This window comes from Danio aesculapii, chromosome 5, assembly GCF_903798145.1.
Source record: "Danio aesculapii chromosome 5, fDanAes4.1, whole genome shotgun sequence".
Taxonomy (NCBI): Eukaryota; Metazoa; Chordata; class Actinopteri; order Cypriniformes; family Danionidae; genus Danio; species Danio aesculapii.
This window is the reverse complement of record NC_079439.1, coordinates 899,496-920,836: the sequence shown is the minus strand read 5'-3', so window position 1 is coordinate 920,836 and position 21,341 is coordinate 899,496. Positions and strand designations below refer to the sequence as shown.

At 35.2% G+C, this 21,341-nt stretch overlaps 1 protein-coding gene across 1 annotated transcript in view; it reads left to right on the top strand.

The window, feature by feature from the left end:
* fubp3 (far upstream element (FUSE) binding protein 3) overlaps positions 1–21,341 on the top strand; it is a 49,355-nt gene that overhangs the window by 11,408 nt on the left and 16,606 nt on the right. Inside the window, exons 2-9 of the mRNA XM_056457189.1 lie at positions 10,234–10,339; positions 13,858–13,894; positions 14,009–14,058; positions 15,167–15,238; positions 15,429–15,486; positions 15,979–16,141; positions 18,647–18,745; positions 20,071–20,172. Coding sequence (XP_056313164.1) covers positions 10,234–10,339; positions 13,858–13,894; positions 14,009–14,058; positions 15,167–15,238; positions 15,429–15,486; positions 15,979–16,141; positions 18,647–18,745; positions 20,071–20,172 — 687 coding nt within the window. The remainder of the gene's footprint in view (positions 1–10,233; positions 10,340–13,857; positions 13,895–14,008; positions 14,059–15,166; positions 15,239–15,428; positions 15,487–15,978; positions 16,142–18,646; positions 18,746–20,070; positions 20,173–21,341) is intronic.

Genomic DNA, 21,341 nt, shown 5'->3' with positions numbered 1-21,341 from the left:
AAATTGCATGTAGTATGCCAGTGCAAATAAGCACTGAATTGAATTGCATGTACTACATCTGCTCCAAAATTAATAAAAGTGCTTTTTTTAATAATTAATTTGCCAATACATATTACATATTAAATTGCATGTAGTATATCTGTGCAAATAAGCACTGAATTGAATGTGCATACTATACCTTACTATATGTATGTGCTCAAAAAAGCATTTTATTATATTTTATAGTTATTTTAACCTTTACATATTAAATTGCATGTAGTATATCTGTGCAAATAAGCACTGAATTGAATGTGCATACTATACCTTACTATATGTATGTGCTCAAAAAAGCATTTTATTATATTTTATAGTTATTTTAACCTTTACATATTAAATTGCATGTGGTATATCAATGCAACAAAGCTCTTCTGTTACATTTAATTATCATTTTTCCATTGCATATTGAATTGCACGAACTATATCTATCTATATATGTCCTGATGTTGAATTGCATGTACTATATCTGCTCAAAAAAGGACTTATTTTTTTTATTCATTGTACCATTACATATTGAATTGCATGTAGTATACCAATGTACTTTTATTACATTTATTAATCCTTTTACCTTTACATATTGAATTGAATTGCATGTACTGTATCTGCTCATATGCACTTTTATTTAAATCAGGAATCACCAAGCTTGTTCCTGGAGGGCCGGTGTCCTGCAGATTTTAGCTCCAACCCTAATCAAACACACCTGAACAAGCTAATCAAGGTCTTACTAGCTATACTTGAAACACCCAGGCAGGTGTGTTGAGGCAAGTTGGAGCTAAACCCTGGAGGTCCAGTGCTCTGCAGGAACGAGATTGGTGACTCCTGATTTAAATTATCAATTTGCCAATATGTATTAAATTGCATGTACTATCTTCTCAAACAAGCACTATTTATTACATTTTATTATCATTTTACCTTTACATATTAAATTGCATGTGGTATATTAGTGCAAACAAGCATTAAATTGCATTGCGTGTACTATATCTAACTATATATGCATGTACTATGTGCTCAAAAAAGCACTTTTATTATTTTTGTAGTCATTTTACCTTTACATAATAAATAGCATGTAGTATGTCAATGCAAATAAGCACTTTTATTACAGTTAATTATCATTTTACCATTCAAATTGAATTGCATATAGTTTATCTGGCTATATATATGTCCTGATGTTGAATTGCATGTATTATATCTGCTCAAAAAAGCACTTTTATTATTTTTCTAGTCATTTTGCTATTACATATTGAAATGCATGTAGTATATCACCTCAAATATGCACTTTTATTCATTTAAATAATCAATTCATCATAACATATTAAATTGCATGCAGTAAATGGGTGCAAATAAGCACTGAATTGAGTTGCGTGTACTATATCTGCTCTTTTTGTAGTCATTTTACCATTACATATTTAATTGTGTGTAGTATATCAGTGCAAACGAGCTCTTCTCTTAATATTCTGAGCTTTAGTAAGTATTAAAAGTATCTTGCAAACTTCAGACTTCATGGCCTCCATTTCATAGCATGTTTTTTCTGTTCGAGAAGCACATGGCCTTGTACACACACATGCACGCACACACACAGTGGACAGCTGTGACCGGTTGTAGGTTTCTCTCTAGTGTTTTAAGCTGCTGGACGCTCTGTGTGTGCATTGAGTTTATCAACTGCTGAGGAAAAACATAGAGCTGGGCTCAAATCCAGCATTACAGGCCCATTTTACTGAAAACACGGTCTACTCTATCATTTTGACACAGTTTGCATGGTTCTGAGATCAATGAAATGCTTGTTTGTGTTGGAATTATAAAATTGCATGCTTTTAAATCGGCATGTTTGGTTGTCTGCCGTACAGACGAGGTTACACTGTGAAGATTATCTGTTAATGAACAGTTGATTCACAAGTGTTTATTTGCGGTGGTGAATTGCATTATGAGATGTCGGTCTCTGCTCTGTCCACTTTTTTTATTTATTTTTTTATTGGGTTTTTCTCAACATTTAAACAAGACATTTAAACATCTGAACATCACATTACGACAAAACAACTCCAGGATAACTTACTACACTTAAAAATAATATTAACAGTAAGAAAATTAAAATTAAATAAGTAAATAATAATAAATAAATAAAAATAAAAAGAGAGTTTATATAAAGTATAAATATTTACATGAAAAATCAAAAGTAATTCACTGCTTAACCTTGATGTTTTAAGTTCTATTCTGCTGTCAGGTCCACTTCTCTGTCCACTTTTGATGTTGAACTCTACAGTTTAATAAAGTGACTTTTATTGACATTAGTTGTTTAAAATAATATTATTATGTAATAAGAAATAAGATCTAGAGATAGAAGTCTGTCAAATAACATAAAAGGTGCTGCAGTTTATTACAAGGCTTTTGTAGAGTAATATGCAACCCCCACCTGACAAGATAGCACTGCAGACTATTACACATGTGCAGAAAACACACTTTTTACACACTTGTCAAGGTTAAAAGTTGTTGAAAGATTAAGATCCCATAATGCAGTTCAAAAGCAGAAATAAACTGAAAAATAAATAAAAACATAATCACAAAACATGGAAAACTACTTGTTTACTGATATTTTTACAGTGTATAATATCAAATGTTGTATACAACACCTGCACTGTGTTGTATTTTCATTTAATATGCATTAAAATGCGATGCAAATAAAATGACAGCTGTCATAAATTTCAGCTTGTTCATTAAAGGGCCAGGAACCCAGGGCAGCAATTACATTATTTAACCAGTAGGTGACGACAACCAGCCATCAAAAATATGCCGCTGAATAGTAGTTTAGAACTGATCATCTAGCAATGAAAATGAAGTTTATGAGTGAAGAACTCAATCAATTATTTATGATGAGACTAAAAATAAATGGGTTGTACAAATGGTGTAAGACTTCTCCATTTAGCGTTATCAGCAACAGTAGTAGGAACTGTGAATTTTTCACAGCACTGAATATTTTATTTTATTTTAATTCAGCTGATTATTTCTTTGTGTTATTTATAATTGTACAACAGTTCTGTCTGGTTCTTGAATCTGATTGGCTGATAGCTGTGCGATATTTTGCCAGTAACAGCACACGAAGGCCTCTTCACCCTTCACCATTGTGTATTACTCTGCCCACATACAGTCAGCAACAAGCAGAGGACAGTCTACAGTTTGACAAATATTGCAGCTGTTGGACAGCAGTAGTTGTTTAGGTTGCAACTGTGAAGTTTATTTATAAGGATAGTGCCTATTTTTTATTTTAATTATTTTTAAAATTATTTATTTAAAATTATTAATTATTATTTAAAATTATTAAATTATTTTTATTAGTTTATTATTTACAATTTCTGAGAGACAGCACGTCGGTGGCCATCAGCCTGCCATACTGAGTAGACCAAAGACGGTTGATGTTTTCTATCCACAAGATGGCAACAGGACTGCATAATAACCCCTTAGATGATTAAAACAGTGTAACTACAGCTGATCAAATCATTATTAAACTGGTAAGTTATATTTCAAGTCGATCTCTCTTTGTATTAGAGGTGTGAACCTACACTTGTCTCCTCGATTCGGTTCAATTCGATATCCCGGCGAATTGATTTTGACACCCCTACTTTGTATGTTGTAGTGCTGTATTTATAATGTTACCATAAGTAATTGTAGTGCTCTGAGTGTGAGATATGGGACTCACACATCAGGAAAGTGTGATGTGTTGGCAGAAAGAAAGAAGAAATGCCCGCATGCGTTTAGTGCTTTTCTTTCTCGCAAACACATCAGCAGTCTGGTAGTAATTGCTCTGCTTTTTTCATGGTTAATTATTGTGATATTGTAATGGTCGATTAATGTTTGACATGCGTTGTATATGAATGTCATGTCCCAGTTAAGAGGACTTCTTCTGTGATTGTTTCACCTTTGAGATGTTCAGTTCAGTTCCGGCGAGCTCTGAGAAGCGTGTGATGGTCGCTCTACCGCTGTATCATTCTTTTATTTCAATAATGTAACATTTTATTTTGTGACCGATGTTTGAGTGTCTCTTTTTCTTTTGCCTACTCCTTGTCGTTGACTGGCATGTATGTAGTCGATAGCACTTGGGAGAAACGAATAAAGCCCAATAGGAAGAGTGAAATAGTTTCTGTCTCCTTTTCATTCCTAAAAGTCTCCAGGTAAACGCTGGCACCAGTCACAATATACCGAATGCAACGGAAATACTGTAGACTGTAATAGACTGTAGGGAGATATCTCGGTAGACTGGTGGCATTTCATGGTGTTCAGCATTATAATGTAGGGAGATATCTCAGTAGACTAATAGCATTTCATGGTGTTCAGCATTAATGTAGGGAGATATCTCTGTAGACTGATGGCATTTCATGGTGTTCAGCATTAATGTAGGGAGATATCTCTGTAGACTGATGGCATTTCATGGTGTTCAGCATTAATGTAGGGAGATATCTCTGTAGACTGATGACATTTCATGGTGTTCAGCATTAATGTAGGGAGATATCTCTGTAGACTGATGGCATTTCATGGTGTTCAGCATTAATGTAGGGAGATATCTCTGTAGACTGATGGCATTTCATGGTGTTCAGCCTTATAATGTAGGGAGATATCTCTGTAGACTGATGGCATTTCATGGTGTTCAGCCTTATAATGTAGGGAGATATCTCTGTAGACTGATGGCATTTCATGGTGTTCAGCCTTATAATGTAGGGAGATATCTCTGTAGACTGATGGCATTTCATGGTGTTCAGCATTAATGTAGGGAGATATCTCTGTAGACTGATGGCATTTCATGGTGTTCAGCCTTATAATGTAGGGAGATATCTCTGTAGACTGATGACATTTCATGGTGTTCAGCATTATAATGTAGGGATATATCTCTGTAGACTGATGACATTTCATGGTGTTCAGCCTTATAATGTAGGGAGATATCTCTGTAGACTGATGGCATTTCATGGTGTTCAGCCTTATAATGTAGGGAGATATCTCTGTAGACTGATGGCATTTCATGGTGTTCACCATTATAATGTAGGGAGATATCTCTGTAGACTGATGGCATTTCATGGTGTTCAGCATTATAATGTAGGGAGATATCTCTGTAGACTGATGGCATTTCATGGTGTTCAGCATTATAATGTAGGGAGATATCTCTGTAGACTGATGGCATTTCATGGTGTTCAGTATTATAATGTAGGGAGATATCTCTGTAGACTGATGGCATTTCATGCCGTTCAGCCTTATAATCTTAAAATGTGAGCAAAATCAGCTGTTTTGTCATCACTTTAGACATTACGCTAGAGAGTCATTCAAACACTAGCTCTACAGTGATGTTGGTGAATGAGCAGCGGTTTCTGCTGTTCTGATGTCAGCTGCAGATGGGAATGAATGGCGGAAGAAAGTAGTTCCTCGTACAAAAGGGTTTTTAGACTCTCCGTGTTTATTTTTCTTTCTTGTATCGTCGAACTGTTGTATAAACGCGATATCACATGAGTAGCAGTGCAATATGGCTGTATATCGGCACTGGTGGGACACTAATGGCCCGTTTCCACTGAGTGGTACGGTACGGTTCGGTTTGGTTTGGTACGCTTTTATAGCCGTTTCCACTGTCAAAAAGCGCACTGATCCGAACCGTACCGTACCATTTTTTCGGCACCCTTTCGAAAGGGTACCATACACGAGAAAGGGTACCAAAAGGAGGAGCTAGACGCGCAGCTGAACGCTATTGGTTTACAGAGATACGTCATTCGCTTACGCAACAAGCCAGAATGAAAACAAAAAACCCACCATGTTTGAATTACACAGCGAGAGATTTTAGCGGAATTATAAATACATATAATAACGAGCCATGGTCGACCCGGGCTCAAACAAACCTTGTCGTCGTCTTGATAAACAGCCATAAAGCCATGGAGTAGAGCAGATTTACCCTGTGCCCCGTAGTTTTTTACGAGGCAGTCTGAGGCGCGAGAGGTTTCGCTTTCTTCCTTGCGCTCGCGCGCGTCTATATCTGAAATAATAAACTTCTTGAGCTGATGATAATAACCTGCGCTTGATTATTGACGTGCTTTTGAAACCCGATCCTGTCAGACACTGACAAACGCAAGAGTGAAGCGTGAAGAAACAAAGGAGAAGCCGGAAAAAAAGGAGCAGATTATTTTTTCAGCAAACGTGAACAAACTGCCTTGTTTAACTATTATTGTTATTATCACCTTCTGGAATATTATGAACTCAGAATGATGGAATTGTTCTCTAACTGAGACTACATGTGCTGCTGAAGATTATAGACACAGATGAGAGGTTTACACTGACTGTAGGCTGTATATTTTGTTGTTTTTGAACCTAAATACGGATGAAATGTCTGTTGTGTGTAGTTCTTCAGTAGTTGTTAACATATCGGAGACTGTAAGTGGCTGTATGTGTTTATATATGTTCATTTATTTATTTATTTAATATAATTACAGACGTTACAGTAGGCTGTCTTTCGCACTGTTTTTGATCTGCAGTTATAATCAACTCATGTTCATTGAAAAATTAGTAATAAACATTTCTACACAAGTATTTATGCGTGTAAAGCATCTGTTTTGTGAGAAGTGCTTCTCATATGATATGTGAGCGACCTGTACAGCTTTATTGTAGACATTTCCTCAAAGCGAGAATGACGTCGACTGAATCTTTCTGTCATACACCACGCCCACCAAAAGGGTACCCTTGTTAGTGGAAACGCAAGCCTGATAAAGGTGACCCGTACCAAACCGAGCCAAACCGTACCGTACCAGTCAGTGGAAACGAGCCATAAGGCACTCGGCCTGCGACCTTACGCCAACGCAGACCTCCCACCAGTGCTGATATACAGCCACATCGCACTGCTGCTCGTGTGATATTGCTCATTTAAATGACAGGTTCTCCATTCATTTATTGCAATCTGTAATAAATGGAAGCAAATGACATTAGTTTCCTCCCCTTTTTGGCTGATCTGAAAAATGGTCTGATCCGTGACTCGGTGTGACCCGAACTGTGAGATTCGTGATCTGTTACACCACTAGGCAACAGCCATCATTAAATCTCTGAGCATGTGAAAGTGAGCAGTCTTGTTTTCTGCGCTGCTAGGTGTTAGCATGAACACACGCCGGCCTGCTTGTTGCATCATGGGTAATTAATGGACTCCATTGACCTACATTGAGTTCAGCGTAAACAATCGTTTGTGTGTGTGTGCGCATGTGTGTGTGGGCAACAAGTGTCCAGTTGTTGGGTCTGCATTGCTGTTTACCTACTCGAGCGCTCGGCAGCAGTTTTTCCCTCGGGTCGCTCATTTATTCCACTCTCACATAGCTGACATTCCTTCCCAGCATTCCCCAGAAAGAGGCTTTAGCTGGAGGGAAGAGAGAGAGAGTGTGTGTGTGTGTCTTGTTCACTTCATACACTCAAAATGGCCTCTTGCTTTGAGTTTAGCAGTGTTGATTATATTGTGTGCACTGTTGAAATGCATTCTGACCCCCTTAAAGGACACCTCTTATGCAGAAATGACTTTTAAAAGGGTTTAAACACAATTGTCTGTCAGCAGTGTGTGGATATCTCCAGCCTCTGATGGTGAAACATGAATTAATTGTATTTGTTTATAATCAGACTTGTTAGCAGTCTGCAGAAACACTTCGATTGACATTCTCAGTTTTTATGTGTCATCAGAGAGGGAAAGCCCCGCCCACTAGTGCCAATCTCTCCCTCATTAGCATAAACAGCAGCCCTGAGTGAGAAGCAGCTGTCCATTAGAGTGCGTACAATGCTGATATGGCCTTAAACATAAATTAAATTGCCATGAAAATAACCTAAGATGCTAATGTGGCATGCATAAATAAATAAATTAATGAATTATTAAATAAAAGTACCAAGAAAATAGCCTTAATGCTGACATAACATTAAAGCAAATAAATAAGTGAATAAATGTAAAATAAAATAGCCATAAAAATAGCCTCAGATGCTGACATGGCATTTAAAAAAAAAAAAAAAAATTAATAAATAAATAGCCTAAGATGCTGATGAGGCATAAATAATTAAAAATAAACTTGCCATAAAAAAGCCTGATATGCTAACATTGCATTTTAAAATTAAATTATATTTATTAAATAAAATAGACTTGCCATGAAAACAGCCTAAGATGCTGATGTGACATAAATTAAACAAACAAATAAATAAAAAAAAATAAATTTTAAAAATAAGTAAATGAGTAAAATTGCCATAAAGATAGCCTAAGATGTGGCACAAATAAATAAACAATTTTGCCATAACAATAGCCTAATGTGCTGACATAGCATTTAAAAATAAAAATTAATTAAATTAATAAATAAATAAAACAGAATTGCCATGAAAATAGCCTAAGATGCTGACACGGTATCAAAACAAGAAATAAATAAAGTAATAATGAAATAAATAAATAAAATTAAGCTTGCCATAAAATAGCCTGATATGCTGACATGGCATTTTAAAATAAAAATTAAATAAATAAATAAATAAATAAAAGCAAAATTTCCATGAAAATAGCCTGAGATGCTGACATGGCATCAAAATAAATAAATAAATAAACAAACTTGCCATAAAAATAGCCTGATATGCTGACATGGCATTTAAAAATAATAAAATATTAATTAAATAGATTAAATGAAATTGCCATGAAACTAGTCTAAGATGCTGATGTGGCGTTTAAAAATGAAAATGTCTTAATTAAATTAAATAAAATTACCCTGAAAATAGTCTAAGGTGGCGACATGGCATAAATAAATAAATAAATACATAAATAGATAAATGGATAAATAAATAAATAAATAAATAAATAAATAAATAAATAAATAAATGAAATAAAAACAAATAAATTTAAGAAATAAAATAAAAATAAAGAAATAAAAAATAAAATATAATTGCTATAAAAATAGCCTGATATGCTGACATGGCATTTAAAAAGAATAAAATATTAATTAAATAGATTAAATGAAATTGCCATGAAACTAGTCTAAGATGCTGATGTGACGTTTAAAAATGAAAATGTATTAAATTAAATAAAATTACCCTGAAAATAGTCTAAGGTGCTGACATGGCATAAATAAATAAATAAATACATAAATAAATGAAATAAAAAAAAATTAATTTAAGAAATAAAATAAAAATAAAGAAATAAAAAAATATATATAATTGCCATAAAAATAGCCTGATATGCTGACATGGCATTTAAAAATAAAATAAATAAATAAAAAATAAAATATAATTGCTATAAAAATAGCCTAAGCTTTTAATGCTTGCATGGCATTAAATGAATAAATAAAAATAAAAAATAAAATATAATTGCCATAAAAATAGCCTGATATGCTGACATGGCATTTAAAAATAAAATAAATAAATAAAAAATAAAATATAATTGCTATAAAAATAGCCTAAGCTTTTAATGCTTGCATGGCATTAAATGAATAAATTAAAATAAAAAATAAAATTGGCATAAAATAGCCTGAGTTGCTGACATGGCTTTCAAAAATAAAAATGAATGAATGAATTAAATTAAATCAAATTAGCATGAAAATAGCCTGAGATCCTGATGAGACATAAATAAATAAATACGTAAAATTAGCATAAAAATAGTCTGAGATGCTGATGTTGAATGAATGAATAAAACATATATAAATAAATAAAAATAAAATTGCCATGAAAATCGTCTGTCATGGCATTTAAAAAAAATTATAATGATAATTAAATAAATGAATTAAATTAAATTTGCCTGAAAATAATGCAAGGTTCTGACATGGCATAAATAAATGAATAAATAAATTTGCCATAAAAATAGCCAGAGATGCTGACATGGCATTAAAAAAACAAATAATTAAAATAAAATTGCCTTTTAAAATAGTCCTAAAATGAGAAAATTAAATAATTAAATACAATGATGAATGAAGATCACAGAATTAAAGACATGGTCTTGACACGAGGACGGCCAAGTAGCCACACCGTCCTCCAGAAGCTAGCCCAACACTGAATTGGCATAAAATGGCTTCAAAATATTCTGAACACATTATTAAACCTTTTATAGATTAGGGTCACTCTTTACCTTTTAGAATTGAATCTTTCATAATGAAGGATGACTGTTTGTGTGTTTGCGTTGCGTTTGCACACTGCAGTGTTGTTTATTGTGTGTTTGTTGATCGGTCTTTTTCTCTCTGCTGTCTCCAGATTAAGATGGGTGGCGAGCCGCTGCCGCACATGAATAACTCGTCTCCAGTGGTCGATGCTTCGCTGTACGGATACGCTACACAGAAACGCTCGCTGGATGAAGGAGGTGAGATGCTAAACATCATTAATACTTCACTTAATACACGCTTTCAATACTGGTGGCAATAAAAGACTCATTTAATGGAGGTTTTGATTTAGTGTTGCTGCATAACTTGAAGTAATTTTGGCAGAATTTTTTGTTGATCTGAAATGTGAATAAAAGATACTAACAATTTTGGACTTTATAAATAAATGATTAAAGGCATGCATTTAATGCTTATAAAAGTAAACTAAAATGCGGAAATGAATAAAATATATATATATGCTCGCCATGAAAATAGCCTAAAAAACTGAAATTAAATGAGTCAAGATGCTAACATTGCAGTAAATAAAAATAAATAAATACATTTTATCACCACGAAAATGAAGTAAAGATGCTTAGATGGCATTTAAAAGAAATAAATAAATTATCACTGTAAAAATAGCATAAGGTGCTCGCATAGCATTAAAAGTAAATAAATTAATGTATTATAAAAAAGTAAAAAGTACATAATTTTCTTCCCATGAAAATACTCACCGGCCACTTTATTAGGTACACCTCACTAGTACCTTGTTAAACCCACTTTTGCCTTCAGAACTGCCTTAATCCTTCATGTCAGAGATTCAACAAGCTACTGGAAATATTCCTCAGAGATTTTGCTCCATATTGACATGATAGCATCACACAGTTGCTGCAGATTTGTCAGCTGCACATCCATGATGCCAATCTCCCGTTCCACCACATACCAAAGGTGCTCTATTGGATTGAGCTCTGGGGACTGTGGAGGCCATTTGAGTACAGTGAACTCATTGTCATGTTCAAGAAACCAGTCTGAGATGATTCACGCTTAATGACATGGTGCGTTATCCTGCTGGAAGTAGCCATCAGAAGATGGAGACACTGTGCTCATAAAGGGATGGACATGGTCAGCAACAACACTCAGGTAGGCTGTGGCGTTGACACCATGCTCAATTGGTACTAATGGACCCAAAGTGTGCCAAGAAAATCTCCCCCACACCATTACACCACCACCAGCAGCCTGAACCGCTGATACAAGGCAGGATGGATCCATGCTTTCATGTTGTTGAGGCCAAATTGTGAGCCGAGCATCCGAATGTGGCAGCAGAAATGGAGACTCATCAGACCAGGCAACGTTTCTCCAATCTTCTATTGTCCAGTTTTGGTGAGCCTGTGTGAATTGTAGCCTCAGTTTCCTGTTCTTAGCTGACAGGAGCGGCACCCGGTGTGGTCTTCTGCTGCTGTAGCCCATCCGCCTCAAGGTTGGACGTGTTGTGTGTTCAGAGATGCTCTTCTGCAGACCTCGGTTGTAACGAGTGCTTATTTGAGTTACTGTTGCCTTTCTATCAGCTGGAACCAGTCTGGCCATTCTCCTCTGACCTCTGGCATCAACAAGGCATTTGCGCCCACAGAACTGCTGCTCACTGGATATTTCCTCTTTGTCAGACCATTCTCTGTAAACCCTAGAGATGGTTGTGCGTGAAAATCCCAGTAGATCAGCACACATACGTAAATACATACATACACACATACCATACATGCATGCATAAATACATTTTCTTACCATGAAAATACCTTAAGATATGCATATTTAAATTCTCATCATTTAAATTGCCTAAGACACTCACTTAGCATTAAAAATAATAATAATAATATTATTAATAAAAAGGTTTTTAAGTATATTTGTCTTGCCTTAGATTCTGACATGACTTTACACTAAATAAATAAATAAATAAATAAATAATTCTGCATCTTGAAAATGATCGTCCTGTATTAACCAATCAAGCAAACAGCAAAAAAGCATCTGTGTTAATGAGTGTGCGGTGCTGGAGTAAAGCAGCAGCTGAATATTCCTCCATGCAGGACTTCATGTTTCTGACCTTTGGCTGAGTTTGAGCTTTGTTTGGAGTTTCTGCTCTTCTGCTGCTTGCGAAACTTCATGAAACGGTCCGAAAAAGCAGCGCTAGAGTCGAGCTTCAGGAAGTGAAAGCTGTGTGTGTGTGTGTGTGGTCAGAGCTCAAACACACGAGCTGCACTTTAACAATTTCTCTGTGTTAGTGTGTTCATTATTAGTGCATTGAAGATTCACTGTGTGTTAATGTTTTATTTTTAGTATTATTATGTATTTTGTTTATGTAAAGTGCATGATATTGTGTAATTGAACATGGCTTCATTATAAGCTACTTTTAATTATTTCTTTCTGTTTAATTAGGATATACATTCATTATGCATTTCTTTCTTGATTTTTGGTGCATTGGGCATGAATGTGTGTTTATTGTAATGTCAAATTACTCCTAAAACTAGTCTTCCTTTAAGACTATTTATATTTTTTCCTTTAATTTTTATGGATTTTTAATTTTTTTTATTTACCCATTTTAATTAAGAAATTAATAATAACAATAATGTTTAATAGTTACATTAATAATAACATTAACATATGTGCAGTACAAATCCAGTGCACATATAGATTTGTAATTGTTCCTATCTATCTGTATACTTCTAGCTAATACAACCTGTATATAATGTTGATAGTACATCCAACTTTAATTATCACCAGTTTTTCTATAACTGCACTTTATACCTGTATCCTGCACTTGCTGCTATTGCACTGCTGGTTAGACCTAAACTGCATCTCATTGCCTTGTACTTATACATGTGTAATGACAATAAAGTTAAATCTCATCTATTGTTATTATTATTATTATTATTATTATTATTATTATTATGTGTGACATTAAACCAGAGCAGTGGTTTAAAGGATATTTTCTAATATATTACTTGTCATCTTAAAGGAGTCATATTGTAATTTTTGCAAAGTCTGAAATAAGGTTAAGGTTCTTCCAGAAAGTGTCTGAAAGTCCCAAACGCCTTGCTTTATTTATTTCATATAATATAAGCTCCTTTTTAGGTGAAAACAAAAACAATCTCTTTAAATGCAAATGAGATGCTGCTCCCCGCCCCCCTTCCAGATGTGGGTGGAGTCTTTACAGCCTGTGCTTCAGGTTCTCTAATGACAACAAACCGTGTTTTAATGGAGCTAACTTGTTAACTAAGGTTCGGCAGTGGAACCACGCCTCACTTTGTCTCCTTAACCAATCACCTACTCCCTAACACTTATTTAAGACAGATCAGCCCTCTAGCACTGTTCTTCTCGTTCTCTTGAACCCACCCTCCTTATCACTCCTTCAATCACTCTACCAAAATATTACAGGGATGATACCCACACTCTGTCATCGTAGGACGCCCGATCAACCTACCTATCTGTTCACTATTTATCCTCTTACTTCCCCTTCATCCTACTGTTCTCTTACCATCCACTTTATCCCTACACCCCCACAATAAAGTCTAGCTCAAAGTGTGGCATGGTCCATGCTGGTGAAAAGCATTTTAAACCCCTTTATATGTGGATTTCGTTTCAGTTTGTTTTTTAATAAGGCACTTTATGAATGTTTGACATTTCATCAGGCAGACTGTCAAATTATCTTCTGTATTTCTGACAGTGATATTAATATATTGTGTTCTTGTAGTGGCGAATCAGCTCGGTGCAATGGTACATGGTACAAGGTGAGTTTTATTTTGACAGAATTTTATTTTTTATTTATTAAGTTTATTTATTTATTATTCTCTGCTATTATTGTGTGTTTTTGCATGTTTGTAATGCTGATGTTGTTTGTGTAGGGCTATAATAACAGAAGACTTCAAAGTGCCTGATAAGATGGTTGGATTCAGTAAGTGTTGCAAATGAGGATTCATTTATTCATTTTATTTATTTAAGAGAAATATTTGGGCTTTGATCAAATGGCTCTTATTATTTTATATGAAATAATTAGTGCTTTTAATTTACCCCGTTAATTAGATTAAATATGCAAAAATGTATAAAAATGCATTTAAATATTTTAATTTGTAAAATGAATATTCAGAATGCACTAATTTTGCACTAAACTTATTTTGATTTGTATTTTTTTACAAATCTGAACAGAACAAGACAAAAATAAAATATAAACATAAAATATATAAGCAGCTTGTAGATTAAAAGTGGCTAATTTACTGAAAACCTAAATGCAGTTTTGAGAATTCAGCAAATGTTTAAAGACATGTTTAAAAGTAAAGTTTTTATAAATGACAAATATAATTATATCCATATCACCCATTACTAATTCATATACATTTTCGAATACATTTTTATATTATTACATGGAGATTTCACTTTTATATTTTAATTATTTGACATTTTTGTTATAGTTATGAAAGAATTTCATGTTTTATTTTATTTGTTATTTTGAGGATAAATTTCTCAGTATTTATGAGAGTTTAATTGTGATTAAGTTATTTAATCCGCACATAATGTAATTAGTTAGGATTTTTTAATGTAATCCTTTACTCAACATTTAATACATGCCCTTTTTGGTGTAGTTTATTTTTATATTTCTGTCATTCACTCTTTAGTGTAACAGGCCAGCTTGCCCATTTTGTTGTTATTTCACAACTTCCTGTATTTTGGTTATTACGTGTTTTCATTTTATGCTCTCGGTCGTTTGCTGAATGTCTACGTCAGGGGTCACCAAACTTGTTCCTGGAGGTCCGGTGTCCTGCAGATTTTAGCTCCAACCCTAATCAAACACACCTGAACAAGCTAATCAAGGGTTACTAGGTATACTTGAAACACCCAGGCAGGTGTGTTGAGGCAAGTTGTAGCTAAACCCTGCAGGGACACCGGCCCTCCAGGAACGAGATTGGTGACCCCTGGTCTACGTCATCATTTTTGTGCATCAATAATTTCAAAACAAGACAAATATTATGTTAAACAAAGTATAAAACTGTTTGTTGTGTGTGCAGTTATTGGACGGGGCGGCGAACAGATCACAAGAATTCAGCTGGAATCCAACTGCAAGATCCAGATCGCTGCTGGTGGGTTAACTTTCAGTTTATTTTGATTTATTTATATCATTTAATTACATAAGCAAATAATTTGTGTATAAATGATCTGCTGAATTAAAAAAAAAATCTATTTGATTATTAGTGTCACAAATGGCTCTTTTTTTGTGTTGTGCATTTTATTTTAGAGTTGCTTGTATTTATGTCTGTTTTCCCTCTGCAGATAGTGGAGGTATGATGGATCGGCCCTGCACCCTGACCGGGACCCCAGAAAGTATCGAGTAAGAATAAATAACCATCATTAATCTCCTTTAAAGAGCAGTTTAACCCATCAGAAAACACTCAAAACACGTCATTCCATCAATTTACTTGTATAAATGTGTGTAAATATGTGCATTTAATAATTTAGATAATATACCATTGAATAACATGTTAATGTTTAGATGTTTTGTGTACAATACAGTACTTTTGTGTGTTACAATGTTTAATACAGCTCTTAGCTTTAGTGAATAACTGGTCTTTGGCTGCAGGGTGATAAGACTGTGGTGTTAATGCCAACCTCTGCATAAACAGATGACGTTTAATAAAGGGTATTTCTTTTAAATTGCGCAATAAATGCAATTAAATTAACAAAACATACAATTAAACTTATCTTATGCGTCTTTGGAGTGAAGCTGAATAAATGTCTAATCGGTATATCCTGCATTTTGTGTCGTGTCCATGTTGTTTTGAGCTTGATTAACCAGTGATCTTCTCTGATTGGCTGTTTCCAGGCAGGCTAAGCGTCTGCTGGGTCAGATAGTGGACCGCTGTCGGAACGGGCCGGGTTTCCACAGTCAGATGGACGGCAGCAGCGCAGTGCAGGAGATCCTGATCCCGGCCAGTAAAGTGGGCCTGGTCATTGGGAAAGGAGGAGACACCATCAAACAACTGCAGGTCAGTGCCATCGCCTGGAATTAAAGTCACACGTGCAATAATATAATAATGGTCACACTTTACTGTGGACCCTTTTCACATCTGGTGTTTCTCCACAGCAGAAGGGGTCATAGTTGGTAAACTCACAGCGCAGTCAATGGGAGAGTACAACAAATAATTCATTTACAATCCTATTAGCTGAACAAATGACAGAAAAACTCCAGGATGGTGTAATCAAGACCTTCAGAAAGAGGAAAACAGTAGTGCGAGACTGATAACGGCAGCCTGAGGAGAGAATAACGACAGATCTACTGTCCTGCCCCCATACACACTACAGTACACACACTATATTATGATCAACAATAAAAATAACAAACTCTAGCTCTTCCCAATATGAAAATCAGCAACAGTAAAGAGTGCATGATTATATGCTGTCGTGGCTTTGCAATCAATAAATGTGATTATAATGGGAGTCAATGGGGCACCAACATCACCAAAGGGGAGTCAATCTGAACAGTACACAAGGGGCAAAAAGGCCTTAAATTTGACTTGATGAAACCTGCAGAAACCCTGAAGACATTCACCTTTATAATAGTTAGAATAAAAGATATAAAGAACATCATACATGGGGCACATCATACAAGAAATCTCTTAAACCTTTCTGGATTGAGTTGAAGACACTGAAAGATTCAGCCTGTCTAATGTCAGAAGGGGCAGAGCGATACAGTTTATGTGGAAAGATGAAAAAGCCTGATCTCCCATGGAGTGTAAATTGGTTCCACTAAAACACCATACTCTGAGGAGGGTAAAAGTCCAGATAAATAATGAGGAGCTGAATAGGCACACGCCAGTATAAAATACAGTGCATGAGGAAAGTATTGATAGCGCTTCACTTTGTCCACGTTTCTTTTTGTTACAGCCTTATTCCAAAATGGATGAAATTGATTTACTTCAACATTTTACACACAATCCCCCATAATGACAATGTGGAAAAAGAAAATTGTTGTAAATTTATTAAAAATAAAAACCCTGTAAAATCACATCTACATCAGTATTGACAGCCTTTGGCGTGAAGCTGTAAATTGAGCTCAGGTTTATTCTGTTTCCACTGATCATTCTTGAGATGTTTCAGCAGCTTCATTGGAGTTCACCTGTGCTCAATTCAGTTGATTGGACATGATCTGAAAAAGCATACACCTGTTTATATAAGGGCCCAGGGTTTATAGTGCATGTCAAAGCACAAACCAAGCATGAAGACAAAGGAATTGTCTCTAGACCTCCGAGGCAGGATTGTCTCGAGGCACAAGGCTGGGGAAGATTACGGAAACATTTCTGCTGCTCTGAAAGTTCCACTGAGCACAGCGGCCTTCATCATGCTTAAGTGGAAGATGTTTAACCACCAGGACTCTTCCTAGAGCTGGCCGGCCATCTAAGCTGAGTGATCAGGGGAGAAGGGCCTTAGTCAGGGAGGTGATCAATAACCCGCTGGTCACTCTGTCTGAGCTCCAGTGTTCTTCTGTGGAGAGAGGAGAACCTTACAGAAGGACAACCATCTGTACAGCAATCCACCAAGAGCGGCCAGACTGAAGACACTCCCCACCTGGAATTTGCCAAAAGTCATCTGAAGGACTCTCAGACCATCAGAAACTAAACTCTCTGCTCTGATGAGACTCAAACTGAACTCTTTGGAGTGAACGCCAGGCGTTACGTTTGGAGAAATCCAGGCAGCCCTCATCACCAGGCTAATAGCATCCCTACAGTGAAGCATGGTGGTGGCAGCATCATGCTGTGGGGATGTTTTTCAGCAGCAGGAACTGGAAGACTAGTCAGGATAGAGGGAAAGATGAACGCAGCGATGTACAGAGACATCCTGAATGAAGACCTGCTTCAGAGTGCTCTTGACCTCAGACTGGGGCGACGCTTCATCTTCCAGCAGGCCAATGACCCAAAGCACACCGCCAAAATATCAACAAAATGGCTTCACAACAACTCTGTGAATGAGTGACCCAGCCAGAGCCCAGACCTAAATCCTATTGAACATCTCTGGAGGGATCTGAAAATGGCTGTACACCGTCGCTTCCCATCCAGCCTGATAGAGCTTGAGAGGTACTGCAAAGAGGAAAGGGCAAAAATTCCCAAAGACAGGTGTGGCGAGCTTGTGGCGTCATATTCAGAAAGACTTGAGGCTGTAATCACTGCCAAAGGTGCAGAGACAAAGTGTTGAGCAAAGCCTGTGAATACTGATGTACATCTGATTTATCAGCTTCTTTATTTTTAATAAATCTGCAGCAATTTCAGAAACTCTTTTTCCACATTGTCATTATGGGGGATTGTGTGTAGAATGTTGTTATAATAATAATAATAATAATAATAATAATTAAAAGCACTATATAAATAAACTTAAATTAAATTCAACTAATAATAACAACAATTAAATAAATAGGCTTGCTGTTACACTGTATGTAAACCCCATTGATGACTGTTTTAAAGTAAAACGTGTGTGTGTGTGTGTGTGTGTGTGTGCAGGAGCGGACAGGAGTGAAGATGATCATGATTCAGGACGACCCCATGCCCACCGGATCAGACAAACCCTTGAGAATCTCCGGAGACCCCTATAAAGTGCAGGTGTGTATGTGTGTTCTTGTTTATATGGCTTACAAGGACATAAATGTGTATAATGTCATGATGATGAGATAGCTGGACTCTTTTAATGTGGTTTATGAGGACATGCGTTGTGCTGTCAACTCAAAATGCTTAAATTATAACAGGGTTTTTGGACTAAGATTGTAGTTTGATGTGAGGGTTAGGGGTGAAGAAGGACCATATAAGCAGCTGCCTTTACGTTTTTTATAAAACACATCACGCCTATGGAGAGTCTTCATAAACACATACTAAAAACTGTATTTTAGCCCTTATAAAATCTATATATTCTATATACTGAAATATTGTGTTGTAGGTCTTAAATCATTTTAAATGCGACTTTGTTTTTTTCTATCTCTATGTAAAGTTACACAATTGGGCCGACATACATCCAATCACCAACAATACATCTCAATAATACTTTTAACAAACCTTCTGGACGGACTGTTGTTCATTCATTTAGTTTATTATAGTGTTTAAGAAAAAAATATGTTGGAGAAAAAGAGCATGTTTACAGCGAGGGATTATTTGTTTTCCATTTCGATCAAGTCGGACATTAGAGAAAAAATCTTAGTGTAAAATAGCAATAGGAAAATACTCTACGATTTTTTAAAATGAATTTTTTAATTAATTAATTCAATAATATTTATTTTTTTGCGGTTTTAAAAACGACTGATTTTTATGGCATTAATTCCCAGAAATTTGCCAACAAATTTGGTATCATGAAATATATATAAATATAAAAAATTATGCATCTATCCATGCATCCTATCCTTCCTGCCTATCCTTCCATCCGATCTTTCCTGCCTTTACCATATTAGGTAGCCCACTATGTAAGGTGTGCAATCTGACAGTGACAATGACACGAATCATAAAAATAAAGCTTCTCTATTTTGGTCTCTTGTCGAGATTTAAAACAGATCTAAAATGATAGAGATCAAGTCAAAGGAAGGTTGTAGAACTCTTATTTTATCCATGATCGTACTTTCTCTCAGATTTAATTCCCTGGAGCAACTTGACATCATGTACCTCTCTCAGGACATGTTTTAGGGCTTTTCCTACCGTAATACACCTAAAACACGGACTGCTGTAAAACTTGTCAATGGCAGTGAAGCGTTTATCCTCCTCAACGGCAGGGAAAGAGTTAAACTAAATAACTACACTTTACTACACTATACTACACAACACTGCACTTTAAGAAGCAACATCTGATGTAATCTGATTATGTATATGGATGTAAATATGTAATTGAGACATTTGTACAGTGCTGGAAAAGTATGAAAATGTGTGTGTGTGTGTTCGTGTTCCAGCAAGCGCGAGAGCTGGTGGTGGAGATCATCCGGGAAAAGGATCAGGGAGATTTCAGGAGCGGACGCAGTGATTTCGGATCCAGACTCGGCAGCAGCATTGATGTAAGAGCGCAGACTAAAGCTAATGTGTTTAGTTTAGTTTTTTAGCTTTTTTTTTTTGTGTGTTTATCATTATTATTATTAGTAGCAGTAGTAGTAATATTGTGATCGTAGTAGTGGTAGTAATATAAGTTCACAGCAGGGATATAAGCCTAAATTAAAATCCTTTTACAACTTTATAACGCCCAGATAATATATTGGCCGATAAATGCTATTTTTAGTGTTATAATTATCAGGTCAATCTTTAAGCCGGTAAATAACGTATTGTTTCCACTGGTTGAACCACTTCACACACTTTTTGTGCCGCTTTTTAAATTATTTTTCTGATATAAATGAACACTTGTGCAAATATAATTTTTGTTTGGCCATAAAGGGGTAAAGATGCATATTTAAGCAACACATTTTTGAAATCTGCATCATAATTTAGTCATAAGGGTAATGGTCAACCGATATATCGGCTCATGTTTTCGCTTTTTTTAAATTTATTTTTTATTGCTGAATCCAGTTTTTCTTAATGTTCAAACTGTATTAGAGGCTGATTTTGATTTTTTACATTTATTTACAAATGACCTGTACAACTTCTAAACTTTTATAACACCTACATCAGTTTTAACATAATAATTAGTGGTTGACCCGATATATCGGTCCATTTTTTTATTTTATTTTAATTTGAATTAACGCCTCTGCAAATATATTTTCTTGTTTGGCCAAGATACCTTTTTGTATATTTAAGCAACAAGCTTTTTAAAACTTGTAATTTCTCATTATTTTGCCTTATGAGTTAATGGTAAACCGATATATCGGCCTATATTTAATTTTTTAGTCATTTTATTATTGGATCCACAGTTTTTCTTAATGATCAAACTGTATTAGAGGCTTATTTTTATTTTATTTACAAATGACATGTACAACTTCCAAACTTCTATAACACTTCATCAGTTTTAACATAATGATTAGTGCTTGTCCTGATGTATCGGTACACTTTATTTTAATTTGAATTAACGCTTCTGCAAATATATTTTCTTGTTTGGCAAAGATAACTTTTTTTGTATAGTTAAGCTACACGCTTTTTAAAACTTGTAATACATCGTTATTTTGCCGTAATATTTTACGGTAAACCGATATATCGGCCCATATTTGTTTTTATTATTGGGTCCACAGGTTTTTTTTAT